General features: G+C 49.0%; 1 protein-coding gene across 1 annotated transcript in view; it reads right to left on the bottom strand.

The window, feature by feature from the left end:
- The window catches only part of RPS6KA5 (ribosomal protein S6 kinase A5), a 212,667-nt gene that overhangs the window by 8,904 nt on the left and 183,600 nt on the right, over window positions 1–20,163 (bottom strand). The window contains exons 13-14 of the mRNA XM_056133486.1: window positions 14,538–14,708; window positions 9,678–9,869 (exon numbers count right to left, since the gene is read on the bottom strand). Of these exons, the coding sequence (XP_055989461.1) occupies window positions 9,678–9,869; window positions 14,538–14,708 (363 nt within the window). The remainder of the gene's footprint in view (window positions 1–9,677; window positions 9,870–14,537; window positions 14,709–20,163) is intronic.

Genomic DNA, 20,163 nt, shown 5'->3' with positions numbered 1-20,163 from the left:
GTGTATATGTATGTATGTGTACATGTGTGTATGTGTACACTGTATAGGTGTGTATATAGGTGTGTGTATGTGTGTATATGTACATATGTGCACATGTGTGTATGTGTACAATGCGTGTATGTGTACACGTGTATGTGCAGGTGTATATGTGTGCATATGTGTATGTGTGCATATGTATGTATATACATGTATAGTTGTGTATGTGTATATGTACGTGTGTGTATATGTGTATATATGTGTGTATGTGTGTACATGTGTGTACGTGCAGGTATGTATGTGTGTGTATCAGAACAGACTCGTCTCTGAGCCTCAAACAGAGCTGCCATGCGGATGGCGGTACAGCTCTGTGGCCTTGGCACTGATAAGAACCCTGTGATCCAGCCAGCAAGCACTCCCCCAAAGTCCCAGTAACGGGAGAGGCAAGGACAGCAGAGTGAGAGCATCCCAAAATTTCTTGCTTTTCTGGGTCCTACCCACCAGTGTTCAGGGCTTATTCTGGGCAGTGCTCGGGGAAACCATATGTCGTGGCAGGGATCGAACCCGGGTTGGCCACGTGCAAGGCCAGGGTCCCATCCGCTGGATTGTCACTCTAGCCTCTCATCCTGATACTTTAAAAAGCCGAGGCTGTGTCTCTACGTGGATGTCTCCGGGAAGTGAAACCCACTTACCCACGGTTGGCAAGGGAATGACCAGGTAAACAGTCATTCACCGGTAGGCATGTGAATGGCAGAGAGGGAACATGCACTGCAGTCTCGGGGTACAATGACATGGCTAAGAGTCTAGGGGCCTCAGCTGGGGCACAGAGACAGTCCCCCCGAAAGGCAGACGGCCCTGCCCTCATGCCACGGGGTGCTTCAGTGGGGCACTTAGAGGCCTCCGTGTGTTCTACCCCGGAGAAATCCATCCAGCCGGCTATCCCCTGGGCTGGTAGGCTGCCTCTTCCAGGGGGGGCACTGGGTTGGCAGGTCTGCAGCAGCCAGCGTCCCATGCCAGACTGTACCAGCAGAATTCGGAAGATGGGGCTGCATAGAGTCTGGGGTCACCAACACAGGAATCCCAGAACTAGCCTGAACCAGCTGTTTGGATGTTCTTAGGCCTTCTCGGGCCTGTGAGGTAAGCCCGGTGGCGGCGAGCAGAGCACTGTGAGCTGAATCTGATGTCTAGATTCCTAACCTGGTGGCAGCCACGGGACATCCTGAGGACACAGAACACTCAGGACCAGGTCTCTAAGGCCGGAGCGAACCATGTGCCATCTGCGCACACGGCCTCCCTCTGCGGCACCAACACTTCTTCCTCATCTCATGCCTGTGGCCTCCCTGGGGGCCAGGGGCTAGGGTGAGTGGGGGGTGGGGTGGAGGCTGCCTCTGATCACGGGGCAGGGGAAGAAGAGAAGCCTGGGTTCAGGTGCCTATGGGTGCAGCTTAGAATGAGTCAAGCTCAGGGTGGGCCCCAACCCAGGCTAAGACCCTGTGGACCTAGCTCTGAGCAGAGGCCCGGGGGCTGTGTGCTGTTCTGCGCCACACGCCCAGATTCTGCAGGCGTCTGACTCATGCAATCTGTGTTTCCTCGGGGCTGTGTTTTCTTGGGCAAGAGCTCCAAGGGCTGAAGCAAACGGCCTGCACTGCAGCCTTCCACAAGAACCCCCAGGAGTGACCCTCAAGCCCAGCAGGGAGTTAGTCCTGAGCACTGTGTGTGGGGGGGGGGAGGGGAGAGGGTTCTATGACTTGGTCCCCCGCCTCCTATTCCCCTGGGAGCTTCTTTCTTAGAGGGGGAGATAAACTTTAGCTTGGGGGTCTGCTTCCCAGGGACCCCAAACTTGAGCTTCCAAAAAGACTGTCTTTTCGTATTGTGCTTTTTGTTCCAGATGAATTCCCAATGCTCCGGAATATATTCTTGGGGCTAGAACTGCTGGGTGACTTGATCTGCGTATTTTCAATCCATCAATCCTCCACTTCCTTGAATCTGCTCCACGTCGTAATCTAACCCTACTTCCTGACAGACACTACGGTGGCCAAATATAGCAAGTAACCTTTACAAAGACTGTGTCTTGCTTTCTGATGATACAACAGGCTGTGGGGTGGGGAAAAAAAAAAAAAAACGATTCTCCATCTTTGGAAATATTTAAAGGAGACTCATTTCGTAAGCAGGGACTTTACAAAATAGGTCTCTTCTTGGGAAGAGGCAGAATTAAACAAACTGTAATCTTTTTCTCCTCTCAACTTCAGAATCTCGCCATCTTTGATGAGATTGGAGCTGACTCTTAAAATCATCTTGTCTTTAATTTAACTTAAATAAAAATTGCTTTGTTTCATTGAAAAATGCCTCGCAAGGGGTATACCAAAAAATCATCTACATACATAAAAATTTGTATCTACAGGGGCTGGAGCAGTACTATAACGGATGAGGTGGTTGCCTTGTACCATGGCTAACTGGGGTTCGATCTCTAGCACCCCACAGTGATCCCTGAGTGCAGAGTCAGGAGTAAGCCCTGAGCACCGTCAGCTGTGGCTACTGAACTATAAAATATAAAAATTAAAACTTTGTATATGTGCCCATATAAAATCATATACTGAATGTGGCCCATGCCAAGTCTATAAGCAGACACATCTGGAGGGTGTGTGCATGGGAGAACTCAACTGGGAGAGTAAGAGCAAATGGGGTATCTTGTTTGTTCATAATATTATTCTCTCATATTTTCTCTATGTCTAACGTTTCACTTACATTTGGTGTGTGTGTGTGGAGGCGGGAGGGTAGTTTGGACCACATCTGGCTGTGCTCAGGGTTTACTCTGGGCTCTGTGCTCAGGGATCATTTCTGGTGGGACTTGGGGGATCACATGCTATACTCACATTCCAGCTCGGTCTAAAATTTCTAAAAAAAAAAAAGAAAAAAATCAGGGGAAAAGCAGCAAAAACAAAAAGGAGGGAATCCCCTGAATAAGTACTTGGGAGAAGTATTTGACACTTGAAAGAAGTTCAACATCCCCGCCCCAGGTAGCCCTACCACACCTGTTCAAGAGAATCCTATCCTTATTTTCCTCTATATTCTACGTTATCCTACACTGTCTCGTTTGCCAAGGCATCAAAAATCAGATGGGCTGGTCACGTAACGAGATTTAGAGATGACCGCTGGACTAGAGCCGTTACCAACTGGATTCCATGGGATGTCAAAACACCGCGTGGCCGCCCACCTACCAGATGGTCAGACTTCTTCATCAAGATCATGAATGATCGGTTTGAGCCTCTTCGTGTTCCTAGAGCGAACAGACGCCATTGGGCTACACTAGCACGCGGCAGGGACAAATGGAGACGTTACTGGCGCCCGCTCGAGCAAGTCAACGATTAACGGGAAGTCAACTGATCAAGTGAAGTGATTCTATGTTACAGACTTAACATTTGTGACCTGTGAAAACTCATTTGTTGAAGACCCAAGCTCCTGGGAAAATTAAAGTTAGGTGAGGTCTGAAGGGCAGGGACCTGGCCCAGTGGCACTAAGGGACCCTGGTCCTTAGGGAAAAGGACAGCAGAGAGTCTGTCACTGTCTCCCAGCTGTGTGCTGGGCAAGGCCCACAGGAGGCCACCAGAGCAGGCAGCAGTCTGCAGCAAGGCGGGGTGGGGGGCAGCTGTCACCCCCTGGCTTTCGTCCAGAACTACCAGGAGGAGCGCGGGGCCGGGCTGTAGGGCTGGATGAAGCAGCGTCAGCTTATGGGGGGACACGCGGATGCTCCGTCTGAGGCCGAGTGTGGAGCCTGAGACAGAGACTGCACAGCCGGAAGGGAGGCTGGGCTGCCCCCACACGCCTGCTCCTTGGCTTTGGCAGTAGAGGCAGAGCGGGAGACTCCAGAGACAGTTTGTTTTTGCTCGGGGATGAGTCAGGCTCAGCACGCGGTCTCCGGAGACAGCTCCCTTTGCAGGGGGAGAGTCTGCAAAATCCTCTTTGTGGGGAGACAGTCTAGTGTGCAGGTATTGTGTTCAATTATTTAGAGGTTTAAAAAAATAATGGGTGGCGGGCCGGAGCAATAGCATAGCAGGTATGGCATTTGCCTTGCACGCAGCCGACCTGGGTTCGATACCCGGCATCCCATATGGTCCCCCAAGCACCGCCAGGAGTAATTCCTGAGTGCAGAGCCAGGAATAATCCCTGAGCATCGCTGGGTGTGACCAAAAAGCTATAAAAAAAAAAAAAGGTGGGGGGGAACACTTCTGACTGTGTTCAGGGCTTACTCTTGGCTCTGTGCACTGGGATCACTCCTGGTAGGGCTTGGTTGGGGGGGGGGGGGGGGCGGCGGCATTCGGATGCAAGAGGTTGAGCCTGGCTCTGAGGTGTGCCAGGCCCTTCTAATGTACTGTCTCTCCAGCCCCAGGAATTTGCCTCACATGAATATTTCATGATGCGTTTCTCATCTGATATCGAATTCAAATGTCCCTACCAATAATGATGTCTGCAGTAGCATGTTTACCTTGCAAGCGGCCAACCTGGTCGACCCGAGTTCGATTCCTCCGCCCCTCTTGGAGAGCCTGGCAAGCTACCGAGAGTATCTCGCCCGCGAGGCAAAGCCTGGCAAGCTCCCTGTGATGTATTCGATATGCCAAACACAATAACAAGTGTCACAATGGAGACGTTACTGGGCCCGCTCGAGCAAATCGATGAACAACGGGAGGACAGTGACAGTGAATGATGTCTACCTAGATACAGATATTTAGATATATGTATATCTACGTATAAAGTAATGGTATCTGGATGTATGATCTATGTGCAGAGCTTTACTTTAATTCAAAGATATAACAGAAATTAGACTTTGCTCCTACCAGAATTGAAGTAGGATGCAAATTTTAAGGGTTTTTTTTTTTTTCATCTACAGGGTTGTCTTTTTCTCTTATAACTTATTTCTTAGGCTATTCCCCCCTTCGCCCCTTATGATTTATTTGCTGGAGAAACTGGATTCTGGGCCTGTACAATTTCCCACGGCTGGATATTGCATTTGTCCTCCTGGGATATCACTTACCACTTCCTGTTCCCCTGTTTCCCTTAAAATGCTGACAGTGAGGAGCTGGAGTGATAGCACAGTGGGTAGGCCGACCAGGGTTCAATCCCCAGCATCCCATATGGTCCTCTGAGCACTGCCAGAGTAATTCCTGAGTGCAGAGCCAGGAGGAAGCTCTGAGAATTACCAGGTGTGACCCAAAATACCAACTAACAACCAAACAATCAAATAAAGCTATCTTCTCATGAAACAAACAAAAAATTTTAAAGAATATTTAAATTAAAAAACTGTTGAAAATGAGCTGGTGAGGCGCAGACCTTCCAATGTCAGGGCCATAAAGCGTGAGGTACGGGGCTGGAGTGATAGCACAGCGGGTAGGGCATTTGCCTTGCACACGGCCGACCTGGGTTCGATTCCCAGCATCCCATATGGTCCCCTGAGCACCGCCAGGAGTAATTCCTGAGTGCAGAGCCAGGAGTAACCCCTGTGCATTGCTGGGTGTGACCCAAAAAGCAAAAAAAAAAAGTGTGAGGCACAAGACCTCCACAGACCCCCACCTCCTTGGGGGTGAGGGGGGCTCTGCCACCCACTGTAGCTTCTGCCCCAATTTTCAATGTTGGAAAATAAAAAACCCAGAGCTGAACAGGCCTGTACTTAGAGTAACAGGTCTTGGGCCCACGGTGGTCTGATATGGTTACTAAAATCATAAGGCTCTTTCTGACTTACACTCATCCTTAAGGCGCATGTCCCTTATAAGTACAATTTCTTCCGGTGAAATCCTTGAACAAACTCCGATCTACAGAAATTAGCTGTTTATTTCCGTGAGAAATCTCACTTGGGGTAGGAGAGTGGTGCAAGTGCCGGGGTGCAGCTCTGCCTGTGGGAACCCCGGGCTCCACCCCCAGATCCAGTGCCTGGTGCCAGGTCCAGCCCTGAGCACAGAACCAGGAGTGCTCCCTGAGCACCACGGGGGGGGGGGGGTGTGTGGTCCAAAGAACCAAAAAAAAGAGAAAAACCTTATTCATAAATACATAATTTTAGTTTCAAATGATAAACAAATGAGACTACTGAAACGTCTAAAGCGTCCCCATCAAAGCAGCAACCCGGTGCGGGGACAACTGGTGAGGAAGGGTGGAACAGGCCGGCTTCAGAATCAATCCCAGATGGAGCCCAGATTTCAGTGTAAAAATAAAACACGATTTGAGAGGAGAATCTAGGAGGATATTTTTATAATTGAGGCAGGGGTGGAGTGACAATCTGACATCCCAGCCAGCGCCCGTCGGGGCAGGGATGGGGCGAACGCAAGAGAGCGACACGGCTTGGTCCTGGGGAAAAGAATTTCCTTTTGAAATCTCCTTTTACAGACTTTTCTAACCAGGGGCTTGCCAGAGAAATCCCTGCCAGCATCAGTGAGGGCAGAGAAAGGTCCGAGCCCCTCGAAAACGCTTTCACGTTCGGTACGAAGATTTCCCCCAGAGAGAAATGGGCAAAGCTCAGAAACAGGAATTCATTAAGAGGGAAAACGGAACCGGAAGGGCGCGCAGACCACATATTCATCGAGGAAATGCAGGCAGAAGATCCCCAAAGTGCTAAACCATGACTGAAATGGAGAGGCGCTCCCAGGGGAGGGCTGAGAACATGGTCGGGGGGGAACCTTCCAAAGGACCCTAAGTCAGAGCCAAGAGGGGAAGACCCTTCCCCAATGCCTGGCCTGGGGAAACAGTGAGGTAAGAACAAGCACGGTCACCCGTGCATGTGTGTGCCTGCACATCTCTCTACGAAATGTGATGTGTGCAATTTATGGACTGACCCAAATTGGAAACTGCTAACTGCTCATCAGCAGAAACGAAGGTTGACTCCTTGCTTTGGAAACACAAACCGCCTGCAGAATATAATCTCGCTTGGTGGAAAAAAAAAAAACAAAAAAACCCCAAAAAACAAAAAACAAATTTAGGGAACTGTACAGGGGAAAGACACTTGCTCTGCATGTAGCCAAACCCAACTGGATTCTAAGTACCACAAAATATCAATCCCCCGACACGGCTTTTTCTCCCAAAAGGGAGCAACATGACGCCCCCCATAGCCATGCCACCGGACTCCGTGCCAGGCTGTATCATTTGGGGTGCTCCAGAAGGGGGGCAGGGGGGCGACCGAAAACCTCCAGAACCCAACCGCTGCCATGGTCAAGGCTGCTCCCCACACTCTCTAGGCCGAGCCTTGCACATGAGTGACTGTATTCCTGGACCACGTGGCCACAAATGCGGCTGCTCAACACATCATAAGACACTCCCTATCCATTCTTTATAAGTGCCACACCACATCTGATGGGGTTCAAGTAGTAGGCAACAAATCATAGAGGGAAATATAAATATATATATAGATGCGCATATGCATATAAGCTCACATCACTCAACCCTTAACAACATGTTATTGATATCCTAAAGAATGTCTTACTGGCCCCTGCCAAAATGGAACAATCTTCACACTGTTTCTACTATGGGTACTTTTGTAGCATTTTCAGCAGTTTTTCATAACAGAGAATACAAAGTATATTATTTCGGTTGTATTTTTGGGATAGGGATTAGGGCTTGGCATGGAAACATCTCAAATTTGGTAGTGGGAAGGTGTAATGGTGGTGAGCTTGGTGTTTGAATATTAAATATAATCAAATATTGTGAACTACTTTATAAAAGAAAAAAAAATTTAAAAAATTATCAATCTCCCGAGAACCACCAGGAGTGACTCTGGAGCAAGGCCCGGAGCAGCCCTGGAGCACCCCAAGGCTTTGGCCCCCCAAACTAAAGGCCAAACCATATCCAACTGCCACAGTCACAAGTGAAGACAAGCCTGTGGCGAAATGCAGAATTGCAGAAGGCAGAAGATGGGGCCTGGGGAGAGAAGGGTAAGGGAGAAAATGGGGGGGGAGTGGGGTACCCTCTCTGTCTGGGGAGATAACACTGGAGTTCTCTTTGTTCCCCAGATCTTTCTATATTTTTAAAAGTAACTTTTAGGGTCACTCCCAGCGATGCTCAGGGGTTATTCCTGGTTCTGCATTCAGGAATTACTCCTGCAGGTGCTAGGAAGACCATATGAAATGCTGGGGATTGAATCCGGGTTGGCGGTGTGCAAGGCAAACATCCTTCCCATTGTACTATTTCTCCAGACCCTATGATAATCTGAAATGGTCTGCCTAACTTACAGGACCAATCACATGCAGAAAAAAGTATAGCTTATTTCAAAAAATAACACGCAGAAGGTTGTCTCGCTTTGATGTTGTTTCTGAGAGTCAGCCCTTTGTGAAACATGTGCTTCCCAGGATGATTATAGTTATTATTCTTCCTACTGAATGATGTTCTTCATTTGTTTTTGTTTGGGGGCCACACCCAGTGATGCTCAGGGCTTACCCCGGCTCTGCACTCAGGAATCACTCCTGGCAGGGTTGGGACACTGGCGATCAAACCTGGGTCAGCCAAGTGCAAGGCAGGCACACTACCTGCACTACTATCTCTCAGGCTCCAAGATGTTTTTTAATGACATTCTTAGTTTGAAAGTTTCATGGGGGCAATTTGAAACGCTTTTCTATGAATGCTATCTTACTGTCTTCATAGGACACCTGATGTCATAGGTGGGGGTTGATCCCTGGCATTGCAAACAGTCCCGAGCATGGCCAGGAGTCCTTCCTGAGAAGCCAGAGTAGACCCTGAGCACTGCTGGGTGCTACCCCAAACACCAAAACTAAACAACACACACACACACACACACACACACACACACACGCACACACAGAGGCAAAGGCCTATCTTTCAGAAACATGCTACTGCTTCATTTGCTTTATTTTCCCTTCTGGTGCTGCCAAGGACAGACAGAACCCAGGGCCTCACCCATGCTAGGTGAGTACTGTACCCTCTCAGCCTTACTGCTTCTGTTTTGGGACACCACATGCAACTATTGTTCACACAAAACACAGCTGCCTTAAGCGTTTTCAAAAGAAAACCAAATACAAATGTTAATGCAAGTTCTTCCCTGGGAGAGTGAGTGGGTGGTTGAGTTTCTGGGCTACACCCAGTGGGGCTCAGGGCTTAACTCTTGGCTCTCTGCTCAGGGATGATCCCTGGGGGTGCCTGGGGTGGGAGATTATGGGGGGGGGGGGTCATGGACCATATGCAGGGCCAGGGATTGAACCAGGACTGGCAGAGCACAAGGCAAGCGCTGTTAGCCCTGTGCTATCTCTTGAGTCCTCCAATGCAAGTTTTAGGAGAAGCATGCTGAAAGTAGACTATAGACCAAACATGATTGCCACTCAATGCCTCTTTTGCAAACCACAACACCCATAAGGAGAGCGAGAGAACAAAAGGGAATGTCCTGCCACAGAGGCAGGGTGGGATTGGGGGGGGTTGGGGGGGGAGGGATGCTGGGACCCGTGGTGGTGGGACATGGGCCCTGGTGGAGGGATGGATACTCGATCACTGTATAATTGAAACCCAAGCACAAACATTTGTAAGTCTACAACTGTACCTCATGGTGTCTCACTAATAAAAACTGAAAAAAAAAAAAAAAAAGAATAAGAAGCTCTTCAAACGGCTGCTCAGAAACGCCCAACGGGAAAGCAACCGACCGGCCACAATGCTCAGGAACAGAAGTGGGAAAGGGGAGAGGAAGAGAGACGCAGCGGGGAGGTGCCCCGCAGACCTACCAGGATGACCCCCAAGCTCCAGAGGTCACAGGACTCGTCGTAGCCACTGTGGTTGAAGAGCTCCGGGGCGGCGTAGTGCAGCGTGAAGCAGGGCGTCTTCAGGGGCTGGTTGTCCGGGGGCTTCAAGCGTGCAAACCCGAAATCAATCACTTTGATCTCTAGATTGTCGTTCTCATCCGTGAACAGTAAATTCTGCAAGACACAAAGGCGTGAGTGAGTTCCCGGGGGCTCGGACTGTTGGTGCAGCACCTATGTGACATTCTGGGGGTGCTGTGGGGGCCGCGTGGCTGGGCCCTGGGGAGCCCCGCTTTGTTGTCTGAGTATTATGTCATGCTGAGGGATGGGCTCTTGGGATTTTCACCCGAGTGAATGATTAGAACACAGTTCCTTTCTGCTTGCTTTAGTATTGGGGCTGCAGCCGGCAGTGCTTAGGGGCTATTCCCGGCTCAGCGTTCACAGGTGCTCTTGGCAGTGCTCTGAGACCATCCAGTGCTGGGGACTGAACCCAGGCTGCCCGCTTGCAAAACCTGCCCTCAGCCTGTTGAGTCGTCTCTCCCACCCTAACAAAGACTGATTTCATTTTATTTATTTATTTTTGGGGGCCTGGAAAGCTACCCGTGAGGTATTCGATATGGCAAACACAATAACAAGTCTCACAATGAAGACATTACTGGGTCCGCTTGAGCAAATCGATAAACAACGGGAGGACCGTGACCGTGACCATTTTTGGGGGCCATGCTTGGTGGTGGCTCAGGCCTTATTCCTGGTGCTGTGCTCAGGGATCACTCCTGGAAATGCTCAGGGGAAATGCTGGGAATTGAATCCAGGTCAGTCAGCTACATGCAAGACACGCACCCTAACCGCTATACTGTTGCTCAGACCCCCAAACATTTAACTTTTAAGTGTATGAAGTCATGCGGCATTTTCCAATTGCAACAGCCTCACTCTCCTGAGGTGCTTCTTCTCTGCTGGCATCGATTTGTCTTCTGTTCCTCAGCCAAGCTTCCTTTCAGCTTGTCTTGGTTTAACTGGTCCTCCTTCAGAAACACCACTTTAACCCTGCCCCCAGACAGAAGCTAGAACTTTCCGGATTTCCTCCCAGAGTTATTGAGGTTTTCTTCCCGGCAGGGATCATTGCTTGCTTAGTTTTGTGCCTTCACCACCCCAAGGCTGTAATTTCATAAGATCAAGTACTGTGTTCAGCTGATTGTTAAGCCTATTCCCTGGGCTTTGGGGGACGGAGCAGGGCAAGTCACATAGTAGGTGCTTTGGTCAATGTCTTTCACGGAATGAGGTCATAAGGAAAACCTTGAATCACAGGAGCTCGAATAGAACCTACTAAATAAAGAAGGCATGGTGGAGACAAAGCACATTTCAGAAAAACACTGAATACTTAAAAATATGATCCCAGTTACAGACCAAAACAATTGTTACTTTGAATCACCCATCACCGAGCCTTCTCAATCACTAAGGTTGTCGTGGGCACTACTTTTGTGCTTCTCACAAGCCTAATAAATGCAAAGCTGAGCTGATCTGAAAACATCATTTTTTCTTAGGACATAAAGCCCCGGGGAGAGGAGAGTGAATGTGATTACATTCTTAGACATCCTAACAAAATCTGCTCTGCCTTTATGTTTGTTAAGTTATTCCCGAGCTCTGGAACATCATTTACTTTGTTAACATCATTCTAATGGGAATCAAAGACATAAGAAAAGGCTTCTTTGAATCACAGAAGAAAAATCTTCCAAACCTTTCATTCAAAAGTTAAAAATGAACCCAGTGGGAGGAAAGAGATGCAAGGAAATGAACGGGAAAGTTTTCTTAACATTTCTATCCTAGAGTGCTTGAGCCTTAGAGTTGTAAGGATTTGAATGATCCCCAGAACCAGACTGTGGTCCCCAAGCACCACTGGAAGGGGTGCGTGAGTCTGCAGCACCTCTGGGTGTGGCCAAAAAGAAACAAAAGGGAACAATGTAAAAGTTGATAGAAGGAGGTGGAAGGCTCCATCACAACAGAAGTTTTGGAGAGGATCCCAGGGCGGGTTATCGTGGAAGAACCAGCCCAGCAAAACCCTGAGTCTCCATGGCCCGGGACCCGACACTGGTTGATTCTGAGCTTTGATGATGTAAGAGCTTGGGGCTCTAAGTTCTCCAAGTGGAGGGGATGTTCCCCTTTCCTCCTATCTCCAAGGGGGGTGCGGTGTGTGTGCTGGGTTCAGTAGGCAGGAAATGACCCGAACCCCTTCTGCTTGCCCTCAGTTGTTGTTCTTCTTCTTCTTTTCTTTTTGGGTCATTCCTGGCGATGCACAGGGGTTACTCCTGGCTCTGCACTCAGGAATTACTCCTGGCAGTGCTCAAGGGACGATATGGGATGCTGGGAATTGAACCCGGGTTGGCCGTTTGCAAGGCAAACACCCTACCCTCTGTGCTATCGCTTCAGCCCCTGTCCTCAGTTCTGTCTCAAACTAAGTTGGTAGGCCTTTTTTTCCGCCCCTTCATCATTCAAGAGAATGGAGACCAGTTTGGAAAAAATATAAGGCAGTCTACTTAGAATGTCAGGCAGCTTCTAAATATATCTGCTTCGCACCTAGAAAAATTTAGGATATGCTTATGGTGACGACGGATATCATATAACTCTCTACCTAAAGACAGATAAGCAGGGTCTGGGGAAGTAACTTGGAAGGATGGAGAGCAGGACGAGCACGCAGAGATCCAGAACATGCTTCCTGCCACTCCTCTGAGCATCTCGGGGTGTGCCCATCACCCCCCCCAAAAAAAAAGGTCTATTCTCAGATCTTAAAATCCTCCATCAACAGGAAAGGGATTAATCTTTTGCATGGAAAGAAGATATCCTGCCATTTGAAAGTCAAAGTGATTGCTATTTTTTTTTAAAGGAAATCTAAGTACAAAGGTGCTTATTTTCACTTCTCCAAAATAGATTTTTTTTTTGATCTTAGGCTCTAACTGCTGTCGAATGCCCCGAATAAACCTGGCAGTTCTTCATCTCCAGTGACTGAAAGAAAAACTTTAGGCTAAGGAAGTTATCTTTTTATTAGAAAAACAGGGAGGCACATGGAAATTCTGCTGGAGAACACGGTGGCATCATCTGAAATGCAGGGGACGACAGATGGCCAGTTATCAAAGAATAAAACATGTGAAAATGAATTCTCTACAGTCGTGGAACGGAGCCTTTCAATTAAAAAAAAATGACATGCTTGTGCCTTGTCTATCAAAAAGCCATTTAAGTGGTGTGCTACCATGGGCGCCGGCAGACAGCTCAGCTCTGAGATGCACAGAGCCATCTTTTCCGTGGGCGGCGTGTGGGAGAGCGAGAACGGTCGCGGGGGAAGCCGAGGGGCAGCTCCCAGAGAGGCAAGTTCACAGCACACGCTTGCCCGGAGGACGGCGGTTAATCACACGCCTGGCGGCACAGACAAGAAGGAGATGGATGTGTAGACAGACTAGGCGTCTCCCTCAGAGTTGAATACTGAGGGTTCATTTTCTTTTCTTTTCTTTTCTTTTTTTCTTGGGTCACACCTGGCGATGCACAGGGGTTACTCCTGACTCATGCACTCAGGAATTATGCCTGACGTTGCTCAGGGGACCATATGGGATGCTGGGAATCGAACCCGGGTGGGCTGCGTGCAAGGCAAACGCCCTACCCGCTGTGCTATTGCTCCAGCCCCCCCGCCCCCCGAGGGTTCATTTTCAAAACCATCCTTTTCTTCCCAATAATCCCCAGAGCCTTCAACACAAGGCAACAAAATGGGAGCTTTCTGAGGAACAGTCCGCCGTGATCTAAACGAGAACATTAAATGTCATCTAATTCTTTTAAATAGACTTCGGGACGTATTATCATCACGCGGTAATTAAGAACGAGGCTCTCTGTTCTGGGGAGAATGTGTGTATCATTTCGCATATGTTGAAGGCTGAGTCACAGTTATTATCCCTTGAAAAAAATGACTTGGTTTTATTTTCCAATTTCCATTATTATTATTTGGATGATCTTCTGGAAGGGAGGAAATTTTTTTTTTTTGACTTGGGGTACTAAAAATGGGATCACTGTAAAAGTTTTTGAACTGTCTCGATTAACCTTTGAAAAATATATGTAAAAAAGCTGCTCGCTTGGTGTTGTTGCATGATTCTATAAATATTATAGTACATAGGCCAGGAAAGCACATGAAGGAAGCTGATTGTACCAGGACAGGGCCAGAACAACAGACAACAGGGAGGGTGCTTGCTTTGCACACGGCTTTGATCCCCAGCATCCCCTAGGGAGCACCAGGAGTGACCCCTGAGCACAGAACCAGGAGTAAGCCCCAAGCACTGCTGGGTGTGTCCCCAAAACAAAACCCCCCAAACTGTACCAGGATAATCACGTATAGTGAAATGATTTAGAACAGCATGATATGCATTCCTATTCATAAGCTAATCAAATCTGATCGTAAGTGTGTAAAAAAAAAAGCCTCCCAAATACATCATGAAAGAAAGAACCCCCCCAACTAAAAGAGTATACATATAGAAGGCATATTATTTTCTGTTACAAAAATTTCCATGGTTATTTTTAGTCTACAATTGTTGCATAAAGCATTTCTTCCATAAAAGGCTCTCACGCTTACAAATATAACCTCGAGAAGATCAGCTGGTGAAAAGAAAAAAAAAAAAAAAGGAAAAGGAACGAAATTTTAGACTGTAATAGGAAAAAAAAAAAAGAAATCCAAGAAACAGGATCTTTGCGAGAATGTCTTAGCAGTCACTCCGGAAAGTCATAGAAATAAAAACCCGCAGAAATACCCGCACAGGCTGGGGAGACCTGAGGGCCACAGGCGGGTGTGACGGGAGGGGAGGTGGGAGCCCCTACCTCGGGCTTCAGGTCCCGGTGCACCACGCCGACGTCATGCATGTGGCTCACGGCGGAGACGAGCTTCCGCATGATGTAGCTGGCCTCCGTCTCACTGAAGTGCTTCTTCTTCTTGATGCGTTCAAACAGCTCCCCGCCATTCAGAAGCTCCATCACGAGGAATGTGTGAAGCTAGAAAGAGAAAAAGAGGAGCCGTGGATGCCCGGAGAAAGGGCAGAGGGGTCCCTCACCTGGATGCTGCTGAACAGTGAGCTGTCACCCAGAACTGAGGGGGATATCCCCCTGGCTAGGGGAACCAGCCCGCACCCCGAGAAACGCAGGGGCTGGAGTTGGAGGAGGATGTGGCCTTTACAGAATGCCATTTCGGTGGTGGAAAATTTCAAGTCTTGCAGCAAAAAATCTATCTTTTCCTTGACAAATACTTCTCTTTCAATTCTATCCCCAGCCTCTCTATCAAGTTTGCGGCTCTTGGGGCCGGAGCGATAGTATGGCAGGTAGGAGGTTTGCCTTGCACACGGCCGGCCCAGGTTTGATTCCCGGCATTCCATATGGTCCCCTAAGCATCGCCCAGAGTGATTCCTGAGTGCAGTCAAGAGTAATCCCTGAGCACTGCCGGGTGTGACCCCCCCAAAAAAGTTTGTGTCTCTTTCTTCTAAAAGTGGGGCTCTGTGCAGATAATCATGAAATCACTGTCACTGTCACTGTCCTCCCGTTGTTCATCTATTTGCTCTAGCGGGCACCAGTAACGTCTCCATTGTGAGACTTGTTGTTACTGTTTTTGGCATATCGAATATGCCACAGGGAGTTTGCCAGGCTCTGCCGTGCAGGCGGGATACTCTCGTTAGTTTGCCAGGTTCTCTGAGACGAACGGAGGAATCAAACCCGAGTTGGCTGAGTGCAAGGCAAACGCCCTACCCGCTGTGCTATTGCTCCAGCACCGCACATTTTTTTTTTATTTGACTCCCTTAAATCATACATACAGTCAGCTTGCAGGATTTAATATGAATCTTTGCAGGAGTAATCTTGCAAGAAAATCTGCCCTCATATTGGTGGAGGGAAGGAAGGTTTCACTGGTGGTGTTGGAACACTAAATGCTTGAAACAACAGTTTAATGAACAACTCTGTAAATCATACTGTTTTTAATAAAAATTAATAAAATCTGCCCTTGATTTTCAAGATTAATAAAGTAATTATAATAAATATGAATATAGTAATACTGTCACTGTCACTGTCCTCCCATTGTTCATTGATTTGCTCGAGCGGGAACCAGTAACATCTCCATTGTGAGACTTGTTGTTACTGTTTTTGGCATATTGAATACATCACGGGTAACTTGCCAGGCTTTGCCGTGTGGGCAAGATACTCTCAGTAGCTTGCCGGACTCTCCGAGAGGGGCAGAGAAATCGAACTGGGGTCGGCCATGTTGGCCACTTGCAAGGCAAAAGCCCTACCCGCTGTGCTATCGCTCCAGTCCAGAGTAATACATATTTCCAATATTAATAAGGTAACTTTGCAGGAGGCGGCATACCCATGCAAAGGCCACTTGCCCTCTCCTGACAGGTCCGGCTTACTGATGTCACTTTGAACCTCTGTTAGGGATCAAAGAGTAGTTTCAGGGTCCCTGTTAATACCCAACGGTCACTGCAGGTTCTTCAAAGAAAGGCTTCCGGGGCTGGAATGATAGCACAGTGGGTAGGGCATTTGCCTTGCATGTGGCTGAGCCAGGCTTGATTCCCAGAACCCCATATGGTCCTCTGAGCACTGCCAAAAGGAATTCCTGAGTGCAGAGCCAGGAGACACCCCTGTGCATTGCCGGGTGTGACCCAAAAAGCAAGCAAGCAAGCAAGACAGGCTTCTGATTCCAACATTATCTTAACCAAATTGTATTTAAAAATACATGTTTTGCATACATTTCCATAAATAAAATGAAGTGCAGGAGCTACCCCCAAAAACAAAGGAGCCATGTCACTTCTCAAATGAACACAAGTGGGTATTTTTTTTTAAGTTACCAAATCAATATTCAAATCCAGGTGCTCTACATTATAACACCAACAAAACGCCACAAACAAAATGTTCTCCTGCAAATTAGCAAGATCCAGAAAGATTACTTTATACATATATAAAAGCAAATTATAAATACATTACCCAGCACATGGCAGGGAAACTGTAAAGGGTGAATCTTTAAAAACACCCCCATTGGGACTGGAGTGATAGTATAGCGGGAAGGGTGTTTGCCTTGCATGCAGCCATCCTAGGTTTGATCCCTGGCATACCCTAAGGTCCCTTAAGCACTGCCAGGAGTAATTCCTGAGTGCAGAGCCAGGGGCAACCTCTGAGCATTGCTGGGCATGACCCAAAAAGCCAATATATATATTGGCTGCAATGATAGCACAGCGGGTAGAGTGTTTGCCTTCCATGCAGCCAACATGGCTGACCCGAGTTCGATTCCTCTGCCCCTCTCGGAGAGCCCGGCAAGCTACCGAGAGTATCTCGCCCGCACGGCAGAGCCTGGCAAGCTCCCCGTGACGTATTTGATATGCCAAATACAGTAAAAAATCTCACAATGTTACTGGGTGTGCCTGAGCAAATTGATGAACAACGGGAGGACAGTGACAGTGATATAAACAAATGCCCCAGGCTACTAGGGATCAGGCCAATCCTGATGGGTACTCAATCATTGTATAACTGAAACCCAAGCAAAACATATTTGTAAGTCTACAACTATACCTCATGGTGTTTCACTAATAAAAATTAAAAAAAAAAAAGGTGCAAGCAGGCCAAAGGCATACACCAGTGAACTTGAAAAACTCCCGGGTCAGGAGAAAGAGGACAGGACGGCAAGTAGGGCAAGTAGGACGTTTGCCTTGCATGCTGCCAACTGGGTTTGGTCCTCGGCACTCCTGATGATCCCTCGAGTAACTGCCAGGAGTAATTCCTGAGTACAGAGCCAGGAGTCACCCCTGAGCATCGCCAGGTGTGACCCCCCCCAAACAAACAAACAAACAAACAAACAAATAAATCAATGCAACTTAAAAAAAAAATAAAGCTCCATGGTGATGCCACAGCTGAACAGCCAACATGAGGAGACCCGGAAAAGATCCACATCACCCTCAGGGTCCGCCCACCTGCCTGGGTATCAAGCAGTGCTCAGAGAGCAGTGATGCATCTGAACCTGACAGTACAGGACTCGGCCATGAGATGACTTAAGAGTCCGGGATCTGGCCGTAGATATTTGTTTTCCACTATATACATATATATATATATGCATACACATATATATTAATATTAATATCCCACAAATGAATGCAGTCATTCTATATCTGACCCTCTTCTTTGGACTCGTTTTCACTCTGCATGATATTCCATGTCTACCCATTTATCAGCAAATTTCATGACTTCATTTTTCCTATGAAAAACGGCAGAGTCTGGCAAACTCCCCGTGGCGTACCCAATATGCCAAATACCAGTAACAATGATGGGTCTCATTCTCCTAACCCTGAAAGAGCCTTTAATGTGGCACTTTTTAAAAAATCTCAGGGCTAGGATGAAGGAGACGTTACTGGTGCCTGCTCGAGGCAATCGACGAACAACAGGATGGTCGTGATCGTGATCGTGATTTTTCCTAACCACACTGCAGGGGGAGAGGGAAGGAGGGAGGGAGGGAGGGACGGAGGGAGGGACGGAGGGGGGGGGGAGAGAGAGAGAGAGAGAGAGAGAGAGAGAGAGAGAGAGAGAGAGAGAGAGAGAGAAAGTGCAGGCAAGTGGGGGAAGGGGTGATGGGAGGGAACCTGGGGACACCGGTGCTGGGAAATGTACACTGGTGGAGGGATGGGTGTTGGAACACTGTATGACTGAAACCTAATCATGCACACCTTTGTAAGGCTCTGTCACTGTCACTGTCCTCTCGTTGTTTATCGATTTGCTTGTGCAGGCCCAGTAACATCTCCATTGGAGACTTTGTTGTTACTGTGTCTGGCATATCGAATACGTCACGTGTAGCTTGCCAGGCTCTGCCGTGCAGGCAAGATACTCTCGGTAGCTTGCCGGGCTCTTTGAGAGGGGCGGAGGAATCAAATTCGGGTTGGCCATGTTGGCTGCGTGCAAAGCAAACGCCGTACCGCTGTGCTATTGCTCCAGCCCTGTAAGGCTCTCTCTAACAGTGATTCAACACAAAGAAATTAAAAACTTAAATTAAAAAAAAAAAAGAGCCTGGGACTTCGAAAACATAAAACGTCAGGAGGGGAATTTGGGCCCGGATGTGCCAGCGGCCTTCAGCGCAGAGATGGTCTGTCAGGAGCACGTGGGGGCACAGCCGTCAGGGCAGAGGGGACCAACCAAGGCCGCCGCCCGGATCATCTCCCACAGGAGACGGATGGCCCTTGATGCTCCTTTCTCTGACGAACGAGAACTGAAGAGCAAAATGATGGTGACATCACCTTCTGGAGCTCGCTCTGGTGACGTGGCTGCAGAGCCAAGCACTGGAAAGCTGGTTCTGGGGGCCGGAAAGCGGCTACAGCAGAGAGGCCACCTTCCATGCGTGTGGCTGACCAGGGATCCACACCCCTGGCATCCCACATGGTCCCCCGAATACCGCCAGGAGTGATCACAAAGTGCGGAGCCAGGTGTCAGCCCTGAGGTCTGCTGGGTGTGGCCCAGAAAGCCAAACAAACAAACAAACAAACAAACAACCCAACCAAACCAAAGAAGGTTCTGAAGCCAGAGTGAGACCCACCATTGCCACGCACAAACCAAGTGAGGCTGCAGCTCGCGCCAGGTCACGGGGCGGCTAATGCCTGAAGGAGGCAACGCACGTGGCACAGGGCATGGGCTGGACAGCGCCGGGGCCCTGTGGGTGCATGAGGGACAGCGGTGGCAGGAGCCGGAGTCTCGGTGCTCTGTTTCTGTTCCACTCTGGCCCAGAGTACTCCGGGAAGGTGTGCATGTGGCAGAGAACTGGCTTGTGGCCCTTCTGCAACCTGGGCATCACTGTGGCACAGTAGAGCCGGCCCAGCTTTTCGACTCGAGGTCCACTACTTGCTGTGTGAGCCTGGGCACGTCTCGGGACCTTTCCAAACCCGAGCGTCTCCGGTAAAACCAGGCTCAGGTACACCCAGGATTGGGTTGGCCCCTGGTTTTGGTTTGAGGGCCACACCCGAGGGGGCCCAGGCCTGATTCCTGGCTCTGTCCTAAGGAGTCACTCCTGGTGGGGCTCCGGGAACCGTACGGGGTGCCAGGAATCGAACCTGGGTCGGCTGTGTGCAAGGCAAGTTCCCTCCCCGCTGTACTACGGCTCCAGTCCTTGGGGCTAAGTGTTACTTGGGGTGGGATGGCACCAGCCCACCCAGCCCGTGGGGGACAGGGCTGTTACGGGAGTTAATATCGATTATTGAAGGTGGAGGGATGTGGGGGGTGAGGGGACAGAGATCTGACATGGTGGCCCTCCTCTGTGTCTCGTCGCCCATTTCTGTGTGTGATTTCCTGGAGGGAAACGGGAGCGTGCAGGAAGGGACGGCACCGCCCATAGTGGGCTGAGCAGGGGAGTCTCTCTGCCTATTGCTGCCTGGCTGCTCTGACTAGGTGTACCCCCTCTCGGAGCAGCTGGGGAGGGGGAGACTCCCCAGGGCTC

The sequence above is a fragment of the Sorex fumeus genome, unplaced genomic scaffold (assembly GCF_029834395.1).
Source record: "Sorex fumeus unplaced genomic scaffold, SorFum_2.1 ptg000098l, whole genome shotgun sequence".
Taxonomy (NCBI): domain Eukaryota; kingdom Metazoa; phylum Chordata; class Mammalia; order Eulipotyphla; family Soricidae; genus Sorex; species Sorex fumeus.
This window is presented reverse-complemented; position numbering and strand designations above follow the sequence as displayed.